At 38.7% G+C, this 21,373-nt stretch overlaps 1 protein-coding gene across 1 annotated transcript in view; it reads left to right on the plus strand.

Moving 5' to 3' along the window:
* LOC134500390 (L-threonine ammonia-lyase-like) overlaps nucleotides 1-9,822 on the plus strand; it is a 31,376-nt gene extending 21,554 nt beyond the window's left edge. Inside the window, exons 8-11 of the mRNA XM_063307699.1 lie at nucleotides 1,539-1,664; nucleotides 4,143-4,310; nucleotides 4,953-5,010; nucleotides 8,637-9,822. Of these exons, the coding sequence (XP_063163769.1) occupies nucleotides 1,539-1,664; nucleotides 4,143-4,310; nucleotides 4,953-5,010; nucleotides 8,637-8,735 (451 nt within the window). The 3' untranslated portion in view covers nucleotides 8,736-9,822. The remainder of the gene's footprint in view (nucleotides 1-1,538; nucleotides 1,665-4,142; nucleotides 4,311-4,952; nucleotides 5,011-8,636) is intronic.
* The last annotated feature ends 11,551 nt before the right edge of the window (nucleotides 9,823-21,373 follow it).

Genomic DNA, 21,373 nt, shown 5'->3' on the forward strand with positions numbered 1-21,373 from the left:
CTTGTGGTTAGCTGCACCCTGCTTATGTAACTTGTCCTTTAACCTTGACTACCCCACATCTGAATTTCAGTTCTGAACCGCTTTCACAGTTGTGAGTGCAAGTCCTTTCCAATTTGGAAAATGGCAAGCTGTCTATGCTATACATGAATATAATTCCTTTAAGCTCAGACCACAGAGCTGCTTGGAGAAGGACACTTAACTACCACAAAGCCTTCCTCCAGTGTGGCATTCTTCAAGATACTGGGTCAAGACCCATAATCCGCAGGGGACCTGGAGTTAAAATCCATTGCATCTATAGGACATCAGGTTGAAAAGCATTGTGTGGTTCCAGGCATTTTGGACATCCTAATTGGAATTTCTCACATCTACTCTGACTGCTTGGGCAGTCTAAAATATTGATTGTGTTGTAGTCCCAGGGATTCATAGATCCATCTACGAATCAAGCCAGATGCCAGCCAGCCATTAAGTCTTAAACCAGGTGCAGACAAGTTATGCAAAATGTACACACCCAAAAAGGCCTTTGGAAAATGAAGCCAACCCCCGCAGCCCACCCAGCAGGACAGGAGGAAGGAATCTATTCAGGATCTATACAGTGTAGGGAAATTAACTGGGGGGGAGGGACTCAAAGAATTCCCCCAACCCTTTTGTGTAAGCAAAGGCCGGCAAGTGCCTTTGATGTACATGATACAGTCCAATGTAATAAAGATTGGATTATCAGACAATGGAAGGTGAAATAACAGTGTATTTCTTGATAAGTCTGTAGTGTGAGGCTTTCATGACACACTGGGAAGTGTTTGCCCAAGTGTTCTGTAATGCTTAAACTATTTTAACTAGCTTAGTAAAACTCTTTTGAAAAACCCTTTCATATAAAGCCAGACTGTCCTCCTTCCCACATATGCCATCTAGATAAAACTACTCTTTTTTGTCCTGGCAGTTTTTAGATTTCTACCTTTTGTTTCACTCTGGGCTGGTCAAGTATTCATATTAGATGTTTAGTGGCTGGGTTGTATATGTTAATAGCTACCAGGCTTCTGACTTCACTGCAAGAACTTCCAGATAGATCTGCATAGTTATTTTAACATGAACTTGGAAAATCAAAGATGTAATTCAGTGGAACCATTTTTTGAAAAACAATGCTCACATTGAACTTGTCTCCTTTGATGTCTTCACCAATTTCACTGCCCGAGGCCTAATTTTGCCCCATTGCTTTGAATTTGACCACTATTGGCTTTTTCATGCTCATTGTGACATAGGCAGAGTCTGTGTGTGTCACCTTCAGTAGCAGAGAGGTGGACCCTTGAACAATCCTTGATGGGATGAAGGAGAAACATAGGTGGAACATGACTGAAGCAAGATCCATTTATTTAAAATTACAAAAATGAGCCGGGGCCTTTTGATATTAGGCAAGACAAAGATTAGCCTTTTCAATTCACTTGTTGTTCTGTTCAGTACAATATTTTGAATAATTAAGAAGTCAAGTGTTGTATTTGCATGTGTGTAGCAGCCCTCTGTTTGACACTGCTCCTCTTCTCCTTCAGCAAAGAGGACATTTTGATTTCTATGCTGAGGTTCTTGGAATATGAGCGTGCTGTCGTTGATGCAGAAGGAGCCATTGGACTGGCTGCTCTAGTGTCCGGGAAGCTGCCAGAGTTAAAAGGCAAAAGGTACAGAACTATCCAACAGCTCAGTTTTGTATAATATTAATATATTGGATATATTATTACTTGGACTGGAGGCACCCAAAGAATTTCAGGGCTATATGCTAGACTGCAGAATTGAAAAAAAATCCCAGAAGGAGTTCAGTTTGACTCAATGGAGATTTACCTTTCTGCAATTTGGTTGGCAACTCCTAGCACACCTTGGCTGATCTCAAAAGCCCAGCAGGGCCAGGTTTGGCCAATGTTTAGTTGAGAGGCTACCAAGAAGTCTCAGACAAGAAAAACGTACTTTCTTGTTCTCACCAGAAAAACTGCTTGGACACACTCTGTTAGTCAAGCTCAATATCCAGAAAGCAAAGGGACAGTTATTTCCAAGACAACAGCAATGCATCTCCTGCTTCAAGCTACTGCTTCTCTTGAAGTTTATTTATTTATTCTTCAAACTTCTATTACTGCCCGTCTCCCCCAAGAAAGGGGGGCTCTGGGTTGATGGAGGAAAGCTGGTTGAAGGCGGGGGCTAATTTTCTCAGATTTTCTTGATTCTATAAAAGGAATCCATCTGAGTTTAGGTCATTGTAGTTGTCCACTTGATGGGACATTCCAGAACAATGACTTTGGTTTGGGATCATTTTAAAGCACAGTCTGGAAATGTGAAGTCCACCTGCTGATTCATTTCAGGAATACTTTTTTGAGTGTATATCTTAGACATGATACTTTAGTTTTAGCGTTATTGGGATCCTGCATGTTAGAAATCCTTTAAAAATCCCTAATGACAGGAGTCCTTACTCTTTTTGTGCCATGGGCCCCTTTGAGAGTCTGATGAAACCTATGGATCATTCTCAAAAATACCTGTTTAAATGCATAGAATAAAATAGTAAAAATCAAGTCATTTTTTCCCCCCATCCAAGTTTATGGAACCTTGAAATGTATCCTCCCTTACAGGCTTTGTGGTTCTTGAGATTTGTTCCTAAAAGGATAAATTAAATCCTTGGACTGGCTTGATGCTCTAGTGAAGTGAGCAGATGCAGTTTGCTACGACAATTGCTCTCTAGTTGGACTCTGCAGGAAAAATGCTGGAAATGCTTCCTACTTTCTCCATCCCTGAGTTAGTGGCAGGTGGGTCAGATGGCTCTGAAATTAGCAGTATTTGGAGACTGGCCATGTCCCACCAGGAATTTCAAGGGGGAGCTACGTGGATGTGACTTGAAGTTGCTTCTGCTTTGCTCCATTTGCCCATGTATTGAGGAGTCAGCAAGGCAGCTGTATGAAGTAAGAAACTGGTATAATTCCTAAGTAGGAAGTTTATCCTGAAAAGGGGCTGCTGTCCATTCTTGCAGACTTCTTGAGTGCAAAACTTCAAGATGATGCCCTTCACTCCTTGCTAGGTTGACATTGTCTACCTCACAGTTGGTATAAAATAATTCCTGTGCTGGTTTTGTTTATGAATGCTCCTCCTAAAAAATAATGGGTGAAAGACTATCCTATCCTCACCTGGAATGAGTCAAGGGGGACAAAGATTTTAGTCCATCCCACTCATGTTGTCCAAGATTCATATTAAAGGAATGAAAATCAAACTAATTTTTACCTGGAGACTAGTTTTCCCCAGCTTCGTATGCTTCTGGTAGTTGAGCCAACATGCCCAGGATGATAATTATAATCCAATAAATGTGGAAGAATGGAAGGAGCTGGGTAGATATGGAGACAAAGATCAACAAATATTGGAGGCTTGTAAAATGTGCATTTAGTAGGAGGCTGTTATTACAGATTGCAAAAGGGGACCATATGGTATATTGTGATCCTTGATCCTATTAAGTATATAGATAGATACTTCATTGATTTAGTCTTTTGACCATATCAAATATGAAATAAAATAAAAGCCATTATAAACATACACTTAAAAATGAGTAGATACAAATAAAACTGCAATACAAATTCATATCAAACCGTCACTCCTACAGTCAACTCCAATCTGATCTAAGTAATCTGTCCTCTTCAAGATTGCCTTTGATATGAAGAGTGCAGTCTTGCTGGCAATGAGCTGGTTCTTACCCTGTAAAAAATAAAAGTGTTCTGCTGGTTGCTCCAGTATTTTTTGTTTTTAAATATAAATCTAAGTGGTCAGTCCTTTCCGCAGAGTATAATTTGCAGTCAGATAAGGTACGTGTGGTATCTTCAACAGCTGAGATGCCACAGATACAGAATCTTCCTTCGTATGGAACTCCTTGGAACCTCCCATATCTTACCATAGTCTAATTGGTCAAAACAAGCTCTAGTAGAAGCTCTTCGCAGATATTGGGGCAAGAATGTTGTTACATACTTTCCTAATTGAAAGACTGATTTGTGTTGGGCCAGCCACTTCACGGACTTGACATGTGTAAGGGATGCTATATCCAAAACCCTTTGTTTGAAGTATTAAGTATATAAAACAAGAAATGTATCTTCCCAAAGGGAAAAAGTTTGTTTCATTTTCTCCCCTTGCTTCAGAGTGGCTGTTGCTGTGTGCAGTGGAAACATGGAACTCTCTCTGATGCGGCAGTGCATGGATCATGCCCTTACTCTTGATAACAGAGTATGCAAATTCACTATCATGGTCACTGATTGTCCAGGAGATATTGCAAAGCTACTGGAGACCTTGGCTCGCGAGGAAGCCAGGTAGTCTAGAATGAATGTAGCCTGACTTGGATGGGCAGCATAATCTACTGACCTGTATATTAGGTTGAAAGGATTGAATAAAACAAAAGAACATTCACTGTTATCACCAGGAAACCTCCCTGGATATGTCCATATAGTCACCAGGAACTGAGACTGGCTTGACGTTGTCTTTTCTGGAGATCTTGATGTGGTAGGAAGCCAAGTACTCTTACACATGATAAACCTCCATATTTAGAATACGCTTATGCATAGAAAGTAGTCCATTGGAAATGAAATTTTGCATCCTAAGATGGGTCATTTCCTTTACTTGCTGTCATTCCCTGTCACTAACCTAAAAAGTTTAAGGTGTCATATAAACACAGCAACTTCAATTTTTAAAAAAGCTTCCACAGTAAGAAAAATACATAGAAACCAAGAAATGCTTTTAAAAAATAATCCTACTGTCTAAGCAGTAGAAACAGTGCAACATAAGGATCTGGTGTAGACTTTCCCTAAATGTCTTAATTTCCATGCTTCTTTATTCTAACTGACGTTAGCTGGTTTGTTCAAATGCTGCCAAAAACTCCATTACTACTTCATAGCTATGGGGTGCAACTGAGACTGAACGAGCTACAATCTTACATAAAAATCTCTTTGTTCCAGAATATTGGATATCAGACAAGAACACTCATACATGAGAGCTGATTTGTTCACCAGTGAGGTAAGGAGGGGGGAGGGGGGAAGCCCGCAGTCGAATTTCATTATTTTAACTGAGCTATGCCAACATCTGCATGGAACACTTCTGAGTTATGAAGCTGGCTTTCTAGCAGTTCAGCTCAGAGATCCAGTTAAACAACTTGGCCATGGATTCAAGATGACAAATTTAAAGCTTCATCATGTGCTGTTAATTTACAGAATTCATTGTCACATGACCAGTGATGGAATTTGGCTCTTAAATTGATTTGAGGTGCCATATATAGGGGAAGAGTTTTATACAGGATTAAAAACTATGGCAACAAAGAAAATATTAGAAGAAAATGTGAGAAATAGTAAAAGTCAAGGAAAGAGAAAAAGAAAAAGAAAAATATCTAAAGAAGCGACTTCCAATCTTCTTTGCAGCAATTACGAACATGATTATTACCATTTCCGCCTTCCCAAATTGCATATCATGGTTCCATTCTCCCCATAAACAACCCTTTTTAATTAGTAAATCCTGAAATCCTGAATTCATTTTTATCCATTTTCAGCTACAAAGCTATAAAGGGTTTCCAATCTTTTATAAAGTAGTTATTGTTCCTTCCCTAATCAGACAAGTCGATTTAGCCATTCAGCAAGTTCTACCATCTTCACAGTCTATTCCTCCATTGAGGATATTTCTTTGTTTTTCCATATTTGTGCTTATAGTAGCCTTGCTGCAGTTACCATGTATAAAACCAATAGTCCATGAATCTTTACCCATAAGTCCTAGTAAAACTCTGGTTTCAACTGAAAATTAAGTTTCAAAATTCTCTGCATCATTGTATATATTTGTGCCAAAAATGTTTTAATGAAATTGATTTGAGGTGTCTTGATTTTAATTGCATTGATTTTGGATTTTGCATTCTGTTTTGTTTTCATAAGCTTTCTTGAATGCTTACAGAAACAGGAAGGTGGAGTGCAAGCTGGATAGTAGTAATAGTATAATAGGTTCCTACTTACTCCCAACTATGCCACAGTCATATCCTAGCAATAGTTAATTTCTCCCTTGTCCCTGTGATGTTGTCTTTTCATCCTGTCCATGAGTGAGAAGGCTTAAATCACTCTTAGGTATACAGTATTAAGTCTGTATTTTTCCCTTATTCTAACACCACACAGCGAAAACCTCAAGGTGGTAAAATTAGTTAGGCTCCATCCATTTTCTTGGAAAGAAATCAAGATACTGGCAGCAACTGGGAGTGGCAGAATACAGATTGGCAATGGTTACAACCCATAAAAAATGAACTCTGAATATGTTCTAGGCATTCCATAAAATCCCACCTAATTTTATTTACTAATAAAATTAGCATTACTAATTTTAGGGTGTTAAAATTACCCTTTGGGAGGGAGAGGGGCGGTAATAGAAATGTGAATAATAAAAGTGATTCTCTGTGTAGCTACTCAGAGGATGTTACTGGTTTCAAGGCAGCTTATTCCCAAGAAATCAGAGGGTTGCCGTTTCATACATTTTACACCAGTAAAGCAATTTGCTCCAAGGATTTGGGTGATTTATATTAGTAATTCATGGAGGAAGTGCCAAGGAGAATGGTGCAGGTTTGCTCCACAGTGGAAGATGTAGCAAGCAACTCTGGCTACTTGTCCAGAGTAAATCCATCTGTATTTTAGAGCGTATATTTTGTTGTCCCTTTACACTACTTCTGTATGATACACTAAGGTGTTGTCTTCGCAAAGTGTGAAATGAAGATGTGAGGATGCTGTCTGCACATTGCTATGACATTGATCACCATCAATCATTGAATACCATCATGTTTGGCTTCTTTCCAACAGACAAATTCATATATGCCAACTTTTGCATGAATATTTACTATTCATCCATTTCTTGGCTCACTTGGCTAGTTGGCTCAATTCCATTGAGGTGGTTTTGGCCAGCTCTATACAATTTTAATAGTTTCTACTGGTCTAATTTTTATTTTGCTGGATACATGCCATACAAGAATATTTATAGGTGATGTTCACAACTGGTCCTAGTTTTTAGAGCTTTCATAACCATCAGAAACACATAACTTTGTTGAAATATATGCTGGAAATTTATTTACTTTTCTAGAGAAAGGTGTTTTCCAGAAAAGGTTTCAAGAAGCTGTTGCATTATTTTAAAGGTTAATTTTGTTTTTTTTTGGGGGGGGGGGAGAGAAAGATTCTGCTCTTTGGGCCCCTTGAGGGTTTTAGTTCTTGCCATAAAGCTCTTTCTAGATTTAAGTCAAGGAATTGGAGGAGCCTATCCGTTTAAAGGGTGACGAGAGTCAGTCTGGTCTTTTGCTTGGTTCTTTCAGTGTCTGCTTCTACTTCCCTTCTAATCTTAGGTGGAGTAATGCCTGCAAGGGGATATAATTTATTAATGGGCGTAGGTTTGAGGCATCCTGTCATTAAGTGCATTGCCTCATTAAAACCACAGCTAAGCAGAAGGTTCCATGGGTGATGGCCAAGATCATGTCAGTTGGGGCAGAATGGCAGAAGCAAGTCAAAATGGTGGTTAGAAGGACTATAATCTGGTCACACAGTGGTCAAGAATGTAGCCCAATGGACTTACCCATCCTGGCATCTGAGGGTACATGAGTTGCCGTGAAGATTAATAGCCAACATTCTCGATCAGTCTTCCCACTGGGAGCATATTCACCTTGTGTCACCGGGCTAAAATGTTTGCAGCCGAAGGGAACTTACTGCTTGTTTTTGCTCTAAGTGTCAGCAGATAGCAGCACCAGGCTGGCTTTTTCTGGGCTCATAATCAGGATCAGGCCTGGTTGGTACTTATGATTTATTTATTAAAGAGATTTATAGGCCACCCAACTCATGGTGACTCCGGGCAGCTTACAAAAATAAAATCTGAAATGCAAAACCCACTTTACCTCCACCCCACTGGTAGCAACAATACATTCAAATGAACTGCTTGATGAGCTCTGCATCAACCTGGGATCCCCAGGCCCACTGGCAAAACCATGTCTTTAAGGACCTTCTGGAAGAGTATTAAGGTGGGGGCCAATCTTATCTCTGAAGGGATGATGTTTCACAGGGAGGGAGCTAACACAGAGAAGGCCTTTTTCTCGGTCCTACTACATGGACCTCCTTAATGGGTGGGACCCGTAATATACCCTGTCTCCCTTGGTGAGAGACCAAGAAATCCCCAGGGCTGTGCCTAGACCAACAAGTTGAAATAAATCTAGGAGATTGGTCCATTCATTATGTGCCATCAATATCAAACCAATTCTGTTCTTAAGAGTGCCAAATGGATATATTCATGAAATCAGAAGTTAAGCACAATTTGAAGGAGACTTGACAGTGTAGTGTAGTGGTTAAGATACTCTACTACTAGGACCAGGGAGACCCAAATTGTCTTTCTTTTTCTCTGAATCTCTGAGCTACTGAAGAGAAATTGAAATGAAGTCCCTGAAGGAGGAGTTGTAGATAAGCTTAGCTTGTTCAAGTCCACATATCTGAGGGACAGCCATGTTGGAGAGGACCTTCGGTGGTGACTTTGCTGGACTTGCTCACATCTAAAGGATATTATTGTGGTATAATTGATTGTGATCAATTGTTTTGTAAAGCCCTGATGCTATTATAATCGGTTTAATGAACTTAATACACTTTTTTCCCCAGGTCACCTGTGTTGTAGAAACCAGAGACAGAATCCATACCACTCAGTTAAAAAAGATCCTCACAGAGCGCTATCCAGTGATAACATGGATGGAACGGTGAAGATCAATACAGCTGATTGAGAAGCTCCACTTTTTAAAAAAAATATGGAAAGCTAAATATATTGCAAGTAGTATTTATTTCTAGAACATCTTCTTTATACTTTGTGATACAACTCAGTAACAGAATTGACGTATGCCTGCCCCAAGAGATTGCAATCTCAAACAACTATCAATATGGAGTAAATAGCTTTAAGTTTTCCAAAATCATAAATCTTGCAAAATCAGGAGTAACTTAATTTTTTTTCCATTCAGGAGAGTTTTTGTACAGAACCCTAAAAGGCATAAATTGAACTCCAGTTCATAATTCTATCTTCCTCAGTGTGCAGAGAACCAATAGAGTACTGTAGATGTTCTTCTTGATGACAGTTCCTTCATAATTGCTGGGTCAATCCAATGTTGCTACACCACCAGCCCATAAAAATTACAGGTTAAATGTTTACTAATCTGCCTACTCACTGTTAGTTATTTGTGGTACACAGTCTGGAAGAAAAGGACCAACCTGTGTTCTTCACCTTAAAAATGCTTCTCTAACTAGTCATCTACAGACAGTATTTCCTCAGGAGAGTTGATCTTGCAAATACTTTTTCCAAGTCTGAATTGTTTTAATCTTTAGTGATCTTGATAATTTTGGATCTGGCAAGTACTTGTATTAGGACTCAACCTTGCCATGGCTCAGTTTAAAATTTAGTTTTTTAAGAGAACACTGGACAATACTTTGGGTTATAGTTCCCTTTAGAACATGCCCCATTTTTAAGTAAAATTTATTCAGACATCAAAGCAGTTGAGTTTAGTCCTAGGAAATCAAATCATGCAGATTTGCCATGTATTTCAGCCTGGTTGGAAGAGATTCCACCAAAGAAAAAATATAAGTAAGCCCATTAAGATGGCTTTCACATTAGGCATCTCACATTCATTTATTCTTGCTAAAGAGTTCAGTCACTTGTGATTATCCCATGTTTTGTTTTTCATCACAGAAAGCCAAAATGTAATGTATTTTCCAAATATACAGATACCTGAATAAGCTCACTGCATCTTTTGTTGCATAGTGGTAACCACTGGTTGACTTTCTCTGGATTGGAAGCTAAGCAGGGTTGGGGCTGGGTAGTAACTGGGTGGGAGAGTACTCTAAAATGCCAGGATTTCCTAGTAATCTGGGAAGTAGAAGGCAGTGGCAAAAGCACTTGTGCATGCTGCTCCCCTCCCCCCCAAAAACCCTGCATGATTGTATCCCTGTTGTCAGTTGTTGAGTTCACCTTGAGGGTGGTTTTAACATTTATCTTTTATTTTTGTAAGAAGACTGATTTGAAATAGCGATATACAACTTTGCATTCGGTATAATGGGTAGGCATTGCTTTATAACAGCATTCATTTTTAATAGGCCAGTCTTTTACATTAATACCAATGTGCTTTTCTAGATATTTTTAAAAAACATTAAAATAAAATGTAGAATATGAAAGTGTTATTGCTCTAAATATCTAAGAATCATTTCAACAAATGACCAAAACTTAATCTTTACCATTTTTATAGCATTGCTCTTTTCTTCCATTTAGATCAAAACAAATTTCAAAGCATTGCTTAAGTTCCATAATTTATAATAAGCAATCCACACTTACATGAATAAGCTACAGTAGAAAAATGATCTGTTTTGTTATTGGAAGGATATTTTAGGGATTTTTAGTTAAACATGTTGAGTCAGTTGCAAGTTTTGCTGTTAATTTACGTTGGCAGTGATTTGCTACTATGTGAAGTCTTTCTAACTACTGGAGCTCAAGACTGTAAATTAGCTGTAAAAAAGCATTTTTGTTATCGTGTTCATTGCTTGATCCTTGCTCATCTATACTGCTAAACTTGTCACTCTTTCCAGTTTATAGAGGGAGAATTGAGATTGAGAAATTGAGTCTTGCATGAGGCCACTTGGCAAACCACCCTCTTGAGCCGTCTCTGATTCTCTCTCTCTAAAGATCATACTTATTTGCATGACCTGACTTAAAAAAAAAAAAAAATTACAGGTTTTTCTAAAATCACACACTGCCTCTGTAATGTCTGGATAGTGCATTCAGATGCCTGAGAAGATGCAAACTGTGTTTATTCCAAATGTTTCCTAGATTTTAAGTACTGTTTTGTTCTGCTTTGCTTTTTAAAAAAGGCCTGTTTCCACTGTAAAAAGAATATTTTGAAGCTGGATGGGAACTGTAACTTATATTCTGCCTTTCGTACAGGAGTGTAAGGCAGCATATTTAATACTACCTCTTCCTATTTTTCTTGATAACAATAACTCTGAATTATTGGGGTGTCCTTCAGATACTCTGGAGCCTAGACAGCATTGGTCAGTCAGCTTATTAGGGCCAATGACCACAATTCCACTTAAAGAAGATAGACATTAAAAGTTTTTACCAAATAAAGTTAGATAAATAATGATTATATAGCTATAGTTAATTTTTATTTCTTTGTGAGATTTAGAGGCTGCTTGGCTCCAGAATGACTCTGGGCAGCTTGCACCCAAAAAAGAGAAAATAATGAAAAGATTGGTTCCAGCAGGTTTTACAAGCAATAAAACATTTGGTCACATTCAAAGGAACTGAATGTACTCATCAACTAACAACAACTGTACATAAAATAAACCCAACTAATTTGGAAGTGTAGTTAATGGGTTATGAAACATAGTTGTGCATTTTTATAAAATAGGCAGTGCAACAATATATGGACTGAAGTTTCAACTGTCCCTTCACAACAAGGGATTTTCCTAAGCTGTTGGAAATCATCCAGAGTTGGGTGGCATCCAAATGGAATAAAATAGTGTTAAAATATGCTAGGGTTAACACACTCCTATACTGAGGGCTGAATATTTGGTTTAAATACCTTGCTGGTCTAAAAAAGGAACATGGAGTTGGTAGCAAAGCCTTCAAGTTGAATCTCAGACTGAAATTCTAGCTAATATAGAACTGGATGGATCAAAGCCAACTTTTAAATGTATTCAGGGATGCTTCATTTCATAACTCTTGTCAAACCTGTGCACCTTGGTCAGCTGATCAGGCATTAAAAAATGTGTAACAACAAATTGCTAATAATTATTGTTATCCAAAGAGAGAGAAGTTTTAAGGATAAAGTGAGACCTCGTTACTATTAAGATCACATGGATCCAACCAACCTCAAAGATTCATTGAATTAGTAGTTCTCATGATAATCTGATGAGGTGGCAGCTTGGAAGAAAAGTTGAGAGAAAATTAGGATTCTGTTAAAGATCCTGGCAGCTTATTAGGGTGTTTACTTGCCTCAAGTGCAATGAGTATTTTAAATTTGGTTTAAAGTCAATAAATATCAAATCCTAAGTGATATCATTGCTAATTGGTGGAGTTATTTATTCAGAGTAATAACAGAATCCTGAGCGTGGGAATGTAGCATCAACATGAATGTGGAGCACAACCCTGGTGGAGGAAGAGATACGCTGAAAGCATGTAAAACTTGTCTAACAAGTCAAAGTGGGCTGATGAGACTGATTGAAAATGATACTACTGTTCTGTCACATCTGAATATCAACTCTGCCAAGACAGGGTTCTTCAACAATATTTGGGAAACTGGAACAATGATAAGATAAACCTTCAGAAAACAGGATGATCCACTAGCTCAGAGGCCTACCTGCTCCATAGTCAGTGGCCCGCTGAAGTAAACAGGAACCTGGGTTAAAAGAAGATGTTTCTCTTGTAATCCCATCCAACAAAGATAGGGAGATATGGGAAACATTATGAAATAGTTGCCCCCTGCTTTATTAGTAGTAGTAGTAGTGGTAGTACTAGAAGTAGTAAGAAAGAACATTTTATAATGGAGACATAATTTGATGGAAACTATATGGGTCCTTTCATAGCAAAGGGAGATTCTGTACATCCCACAAAACTTCCAGATATGAATACAGTATACAACTGCAGTGAGAGATGGTCTGTCAACTTCTAAAAGGTTTTGAGGAAGAGAAGCAAAACCATTAGACCCTGCCTTTCTAGATTGCTCATGCTTCCTCTTGTATCTGCTGTTAATTTTGTTTTTGCAGACATTGATGTGGTTGTAAATGATTTGTGTGTTGGCTAAAAAAAGGGCAGAAATACACTCAAATTGGGATTGACTTGTTGTGGTTTCATAGGTCCAAATCTCTCTCTACAGTATCATCTCCAGGAGAGGATAACTTTTCCATTATCCTGTAGGGCTAGATTAGCCATGAAATAACTGACATTTTTTTAAAGCAAGGGTCCTTCCTATTCCTTGTTTAAAGAAAGGCAGTTTTGAAAGCTCTCCAGTATGCAAAATGGAGCGCCTTCTGGAAGATCTGTTGTGTCTGTGTAATGTGATGTAGTTGCTCAAAAGTCACGGAGGTTGGCAAGACACAGTAATGGGTGCTATCTCGGTAAACAAGGTAGTTACAGAGAGGAGAATGGAGTGAAGACCACTTCACAGCTGGTTTTCTTTCCTTTCCATTTGACTGAATTAAGGTTAATGGTTACACATTATAGCAAGAGAGATATTAGAGCAAAAGGTACTATGTCAGATGTACAGGTGGGAGTCGCCAGCTGAAAAATCTTCAGATGAGAGGTTTAAGGATTGAATCATTTTTTCCTATCATAGCTTGTAGGATACTAAATTATCAGAGTGATTTAGTAACTGAGAAGGCATTTACAGAGCTCCAGAGTGAGTAGGGCAAAATGGCAGAAGTTATGCACAAGTATATTAAACATATTTCTTTTTTTAATATAATTTTATTTAAAATACAAATTACAAAACACACAGTAATAACAAAAAACAAAATTCAGTCAAACAACCAAAACGTAACACACATAACTTTATAACTCAACCTCTATGTGCACCCATCACCCATCGGACCTTTAACCCTCCTCCTCTCTACTTTTTATTATCACACATTTTTATTATTACTAATTCTTAGTAAGGAATATGCAGTGGAGGTAAAGAATAGATAGGGTCCCGGAAGAACTCTGGACAGAAGTTTGCAACATTGTTCAGGGGGCGGCAACAAAATACATCCCAAAGAAAGAGAAAACCAAGAAGGCAAAATGTCTGTCTGCTGAGACACTAGAAGTAGCCCAAGAAAGAAAGAAAAGCAAAAGGCAACAGTGATAGGGGGAGATGTGCCCAATTAAATGCAAAATTCCAGAGGTTAGCCGGAAGAGATAAGGAATTATTTTTAAACAAACAATGCATGGAAGTGGAAGAAGACAATAGAATAGGAAGGGCAAGAGACCTCTTCCAGAAAATTAGAACCATCGGAGGTAAATTCCAGGCAAAAATGGGTATGATCAAGAACAAAAATGGCAAGGACCTAACAAGAAGAGATCAAGAAAAGGTGGCAAGAATATACAGAAGACCTGTATAGGAAGGATAACAATATCGGGGATAGCTTTGACAGTGTGGTCAGTGAGCTAGAGCCAGACATCCTGAAGAGTGAGGTTGAATGGGCCTTAAGAAGCATTGCTAGTAACAAGGCAGCAGGAGACGACGGCATCCCAGCTGAACTGTTCAAAATCTTGCAAGATGATGCTCTCAAGGTAATGCATGCTATATGCCAGCAAATGTGGAAAACAGAAGAATGGCCATCAGACTGGAAAAAATCAACTTATATCCCCATACCAAAAAAGGGAAACACTAAAGAATGTTCAAATTATCGAACAGTGGCACTCATTTCACATGCCAGTAAGGTAATGCTCAAGATCCTGCAAGGTAGACTTCAGCAGTTCATGGAGCAAGAATTGCCAGATGTACAAGCTGGGTTTAGAAAAGTCAGAGGAACTAGGGACCAAATTGCCAATATCCGCTGGATAATGGAAAAAGCCAGGGAGTTTCAGAAAAACATCTATTTGTTTTATTGACTATTCTAAAGCCTTTGACTGTGTGGACCATAACAAATTGTGGCACGTTCTTAGTGGTAAGGGGATACGAAGTCATCTTGTACGCCTCCTGAAGAATCTGTATAATGACCAAGTAGTAACAGTAAGAACAGACCACGGAACAACGGACTGGTTTAAGATTGGGAAAGGAGTACGACAGGGCTGTATACTCTCACCCTACCTATTCAACTTGTATGCAGAACACATCATGCAACAAGCTGGGCTTGAGGAATCCAAGGCTGGAGTTAAAATCTCTGGAAGAAACATTAACAATCTCAGATATGCAGATGATACCACTTTGATGGCTGAAAGTGAAGAGGAACTGAGGAGCCTTATGATGAAGGTGAAAGAAGGAAGTGCAAAAGCTGGCTTGCAGCTAAACCTGAAAAAAACCAAGATTATGGCAACCAGCTTGATTGATAACTGGCAAATAGAGGGGGAAAATGTAGAAGCAGTGAAAGACTTTGTATTTCTAGGTGTGAAGATTACTGCAGATGCTGACTGCAGTCAGGAAATCAGAAGACACTTAATCCTTGGGAGAAGAGCAATGACCAATCTCGATCAAATAGTTAAGAGCAGAGACATCACACTGACAACAAAGGTCTGCATAGTTAAAGCAATGGTGTTCCCCATAGTAACATATGGCTGCGAGAGCTGGACCATAAGAAAGGCTGAGAGAAGGAAGATCGATGCTTTGGAACTGTGGTGTTGGAGGAAAATTCTGAGAGTGCCTTGGACTGCCAGAAGATCAAACCAGTCCATCCTCCAGGAAATAAAGCCAGACTGCTCACTTGAGGGAATGATATTAAAGGCAAAACCGAAATACTTTGGCCACATAATGAGAAGACAGGACACCCTGGAGAAGATGCTGATGCTAGGGAGAGTGGAGGGCAAAAGGAAGAGGGGCCGACCAAGGGCAAGGTGGATGGATGATATTCTAGAGGTGACGGACTCGTCCCTGGGGGAGCTGGGGGTGTTGACCGACAGGAAGCTCTGGTGTGGGCTGGTCCATGAAGTCACGAAGAGTCGGAAGCGAATACACAAATAAACAACAACAAGATTCTCTGGGAATTTTTCTAAATCTACAACTTGAGTCGGTGATATTCCTGGATTAATTTTTTTTTAATGCCAAATCTGTAAAGTAGCATTACTTACTGGGTTTTTTATTTTACTAAAACATTTTTTTGTTTTGTATAAAAAGAAGACAATCCTTATCGCTTATCTCCCTTAACTCCATTTCTCCCCAAATCAATTTTTCTGGTCCATATATTAGGAATATATCTCACTTGATTAGCTATATAATAGATATCAATATTTGGATTACCTAACCCTCCTCCTTTCTGGGATACATACCATAACTTTTTATTTATTCTTGATTTTTTATCTCCATTACAAAAATTATAATATTTTGCCATTATTTTAACTCCTCCTGTGATAATTTTATTGGTAGCATCCAAAATAAAAAAATCATTTTAGGTAAAATCTTCATTTTGCACAGCGCTACTCTCCCAAACCATGACAATTTCAATTTTTTATATCCAAGTGTTTTTTCTTTCATTTCTTCCTTCAATTTATCAAAATTCAATGTTTTTAAACCCTGTAAATTTTTAGCTACATTTATCCCCAAATATTTAAAACTCTCTGTAACTTTAATCTTATAGTTCTTTTTAATTTCTTCTATTTTCCCTCTACTATTACTGAATAACATCATCTCAGACTTATTCCAATTTATTTTCAAACCTGTTGCTTCTTCAAAATCTTCCAAATGTTTCTGAATGTCACTTAAAGCTTTTAATGGTTCTACTATAGTTAATAAAGTATCATCTGCAAACAAATTAATCTTTACTTCTTCTCCTTGCCCTATTCCTTCTATATCTTGATCTTTCCTTATTGCTTTCGCTAATAATTCTATCACTAAAATAAATAAAATTGCAGATAAGGGGCAGCCTTGTCTTGTTCCTCGGCTTAGGATAAATTGTTCTGTTACTCCGTCATTAACTAATACTGAAGCTTTATTCTCTCCATTATTAAACATATTTCTATGCCACCCAATCAAAACAGATCCTGGGCAGCTCACATACAAAAATTCAGATTAAAATTTTCTTGGTAAGACAATAGAAACAAAAACAATAGAAAAATAAAAGTCAAACAATATAAACCACAAATAAAAACAAAGAGGGCAACATTCACATCAAGAGAAAGCTCTCCGAAAAAAATGTGGTCTTCAAGAGTTTCCACAAGAACAACAAAGAGGGAGCCAGTCTGATCTCCAGGCCCTCTCCTCAGAGGATTAGCAGCAGTTTCTCCCTAGCAAACCAAAGTCTAAACAATTGTAATCTCTATCTCCATGATCAAACAAAACTTACATTCAAAAAGTTTTTTTAATGTAAACCATGTTCTCAGTTGTGTCCTTTGAGATTGCTCTATTTTAATTTCTAGTTTTAATAAAGCAGGTGTGTTCCCACCCTGGGCGATCTGTACCTCATTCACTGCCCCTGGATTAAGATTTGGCAGCCCAATTATTTCCAGTACACTGTGTACATTAAAAAATGGAATGTGGTGTCAGTAATGTGGGTAAGAGACCTGGTGTCTCAACTGACCATCCTGAAATGGCCACTGTTGATGCTGGCCAACATTGGAGTTGAACTACAGCAGTTTCTCCGGCATATGATGTTGCTGGTCCTGTTGGGGCCAAGTGCGGAGATGCCCAGAGCCAGATGGTTTACCAGATGGTGCACCAGGGTCCTGGTCCAAGGACCTCTGCAGAAATGGGACAGCAGGTCCAACTAACTAGAGGCTGCTTTGAGGAGGGAAGGGAGCCTCTTCTTGGTTCTTCCCCCAAAGACCGAAGAGTTTGGGGACGTCCCTGGAGACTCCAAATTCTCCCTGGAGGGCTTGGATTATCCCAAAGAGGCTGAGCTTGGAAGATGTGGGAAATTCACAGTGTCTCCTGTCTGATTCACTTCTGAATCCAGCTTGTTCCTCAGCTAGTATGTTCTCCAGGTTTAGCCAGTCCTGAAATTTTATGGATAGGTGTCTGGCATGTATTTTGCTGATAGTGCCGAGTAAGCTGATGGGGCGATAGTTAGCTGGAAGGTTCCGATCCCTTTTCTTACAGATGGGAACTATTAGTCCCTCTTCTTGGTTCTTCCCCAAAGGCTGAAGTATTTGGGGACATCCCTGGAGACCCCAAATTCTCCCTGGAGGCCTTAGATCATCCCAAAGAGGCTGAGCTGGAAGATGTGGGAAATTCACAATGTCTCCTGCCTGACTTGGGGCAGCACAGTTGGGGTGGGTCTCCACCTAACTGCCACTTGCCCCCCACGGTTAGCAGGTTTAGGCTGTCTTGTTCTTCTGTTCTGAAACCATTTCACAGGTTCTTTTTATACCCATATTTTGATTGTTTCAGGCTCAAAATGATCTCCCAGAAAGCACTGAACTCTAGAACACTTGAGGGTTTTATAGCTCCCCTTACAGGTTGGGGAGATGGGTTTTTTTTTAATGAATTTTTATTATTTAAAATACGAATTACAAAACACACAATGAATAACAAAAAACAATAATTCAGTCAAACCACCAAAACATAACACAACTTTATAACTTAACCTCTATGTGCACCCATCACCCGTGGGACCTTTAACCCTCCTTATCTCTCTACTTTTTATTACCACTCATTTTTATTGTTATGAATTCTTAGTAAGCCCTCTTTTCCAAAAAGATGATATATATGTCAGGGTTTGCACATACAATGTGTCGTGGCATTCCATGAGAGATGCACGAACAAATAAACAGTCCACAGTCTGTTGTAGAAAAAATACTATATACAGACTTTACTGTGCAATATATTACAATCAATCTACAGACCTTACAACCACTACTCCAACACCCCAGCAACCAATACCCATGGTGCACTGTTCTTTATACACCCATTAGTGCTGTGTCATGCCACACCCTACAGGCGTGGGCGCTGAGCTCATAAGACAAGCAGCCCAGCTGTGCTCCATGCACACAGACGTAAAATACTATACAGAATATACCCTGACAATATATTGATCTGGTTTTACTCTCTTGCCTTTAACAAAAACATATTCCGGAAATTCACCCCATAAAACATCAAAATCGTTCCTTTTCACCAAACCCTTTTTATATTTTAGTTCACATGTCAGTTCAGCATTAATAGCAATATTCCATACTTCTTTAAACCTATCCTCAAGCTCATACTCATAATCCACTTTCCATTTCTAACTATTATTAATCTTAAGGCAGTAACAAAAATTATTATCTTTCTTTTGCCACTCTAATTTCATATTTCCAAAATTTAACAATAATGCAATATTTGGACTTATTTGCAAATTAATAGGTAGTATTTCATTCATCTCAGCAAAAACCTTTTCCCATATTTTTTTCTTTAATCTTTTCACATTCCCACCATAAATGTAAATAAGTCACAATTTCTTTTTTACACCTCCAATACTTTTTTAGGTTATTTCTATTATAGTGCTTTAACATTATTGGAGTCATATACCATTTCCAAACTGTCTTATAACAATTCTCTTTAATTCTAACAGACATATTTTTCATAATGCTTTGCGTGCAAATCTTTGACCATTCCTCTTCTGTAATATTAATACCTTTAATATAAAATATCAGTATTTTATAAATTTTACTTACTCTTTTGTTACATTGTCTGTACCTTTCTGCTTTAACTGTATTATTAATTCCTCAAATTTTGTTAATTGTCTGCATTTCCCATATTGTTTTACCCAATTCTTAGTCCATGACTCCAATTGCAGTACTGTGATGGTTGCCTTATTCCCAAAGAGACACGGACTCAGTTAGGGCTAAGGATTTCCGGTTTATTAGGAATAGGATGCATACACGGAAAAAGACGGGAATGAGCACATGTCGTGCGGGGTATCCTGTAAATACCCGCGGTGCGGACCTGGCCCTTCTCCACCCCCCATTGTCCCACAGTCTGGATCCGGAGTCTTGATGGGCGATCGGGGTGCGATACCGGGGTCTTGATGGGCGATCAGGAGGATTAGCGCTGATCGCCTCTGACTCCTTCCCATGTCCGGCGCAGGTGTGTCCCCCGGGGTAATGCAGAGATGTCCGGGAGATATGATGATGGCTTCTCTGGTCAGGGCAAAGGTATGTTTCCTTTGTCCTTTAACTGCATTTGTATCTGAGTGTTTAAAGGCTTAGTGTGATTCCTTCCTCCTTCCTTCCCTTTTCAGGAAAGGCATGTTCCCCGTTGTGATGCATGATTGCATTGCAATGGGGGACATGACAAGTACATTATACCAAGATATTTTACTCTGTCCAAGCATTCCCTTTATAGCCTCTCTACTAGAAAAGGAGAGTTTTTATAGCTCCCCTTACAGACTGGGGAGATGTTTTATTTTAAGCAAAACTATCTGCAGTACAAAAGTTAATCTTTCAAAAGCCATGTGACTTTTTCTGGAGCTAATGTCTTGCTATCCTACCTTCTTACTAATGAAACTATGCTATACAATGTTGTTCTATTCTTACCTTACCATACTCTATACTACTATGTTATACTATTACAGATATATTCTAACTACTCTTATTCTACCACTACTATTACTAGCCTACTGTTACTACTGCTAGTATAAAGCTTTTGTACTGGGCAGTTTGCACAGCCCTTGCCCCTTGCTTCTCACTGGGTTGCTGCAGGATTTGGCCTCTCCTTCCTGTTTCCTCTGGACCCCAAAGTCTTTGTGAGGAAAAAAAAACTTCTCCTTTCCTTTGGCTGCTTTCCTTCATGGCTGCCGCAGGGCCCTGGAACATGCATGTCTCCTCCGATCTCCTCGTGCCTCCTCCCCGGCTGCTTCAAGGCTGTAGCTTTCATCGGCCACTCTGCTATCCCAATGTTGGGGAGGAGGTTTGAAATAGAAGAGGGGAGGCAACACAGGTGCCTGCGATTGTTCCAGCAGTCTGCTCTTCCACAAACCAAACCAATAAAAATGGCTTCTGTCATTGCAAACTCTTTTTTAAAAATAATTTTATTAAAAATTATAAATGAAAAGGATAAACCCAATGCAAAAAAATACAAAGGAAGAGCAAAAAATGTAAAAAGAAGAAAAAGAAAGCAAGAAGTAACTTTCCCCTTCACTCCAGCAAGTAAAAACAATTTTAATAAGTTATCGCTCTCTCTAAATACGATATAACCTCTCTTCACCCTGTATCTCTTCTACTGAATAAAAAAAGCAAAATCCAAATGCTTTGTCGGTCATTCTTTGTCAGCAAAAGTCCAGTACGGGCAACCAGATGTAACTATTTTTCTTCTTTAGCCCTGGTCAAATAAGCCAACCTTGCATTCCTTCTCTAAGTTTTTAAAAATATCTTTTAACCCCCTCAAAAAGAGTCCCAGAGCTAATTACCTGTTCATCTGTGTTTCAAGCCAAAAATCCTCCAGATGTATATCCAATAAGCAAAAGTTGTCCTTTTGTTTATCACTTCTAATAAAGTCCTTCAAAACCTTCACAGAGCTCCTTGGTATATCCAATAAAAAAAATTACCCAAGTCGATTTCTTGGTTCAGTATTTGTTCATCTCCTTTTGGGAATAGATTATCCATCAGTTCCATTTGTGTGCCCATATCTTTCTCCATATCTTATTACTTGTTACATTTAAGTCCCCCTTCAGAATACTTTCAAAATCATCCATTGTCACTTTTTCTTGTTCTGTAATTCCTCTGTAACATGTTCCATCAATTTTGTCAAATTATCTAT

The sequence above is a fragment of the Candoia aspera genome, chromosome 6, assembly GCF_035149785.1.
Source record: "Candoia aspera isolate rCanAsp1 chromosome 6, rCanAsp1.hap2, whole genome shotgun sequence".
Taxonomy (NCBI): domain Eukaryota; kingdom Metazoa; phylum Chordata; class Lepidosauria; order Squamata; family Boidae; genus Candoia; species Candoia aspera.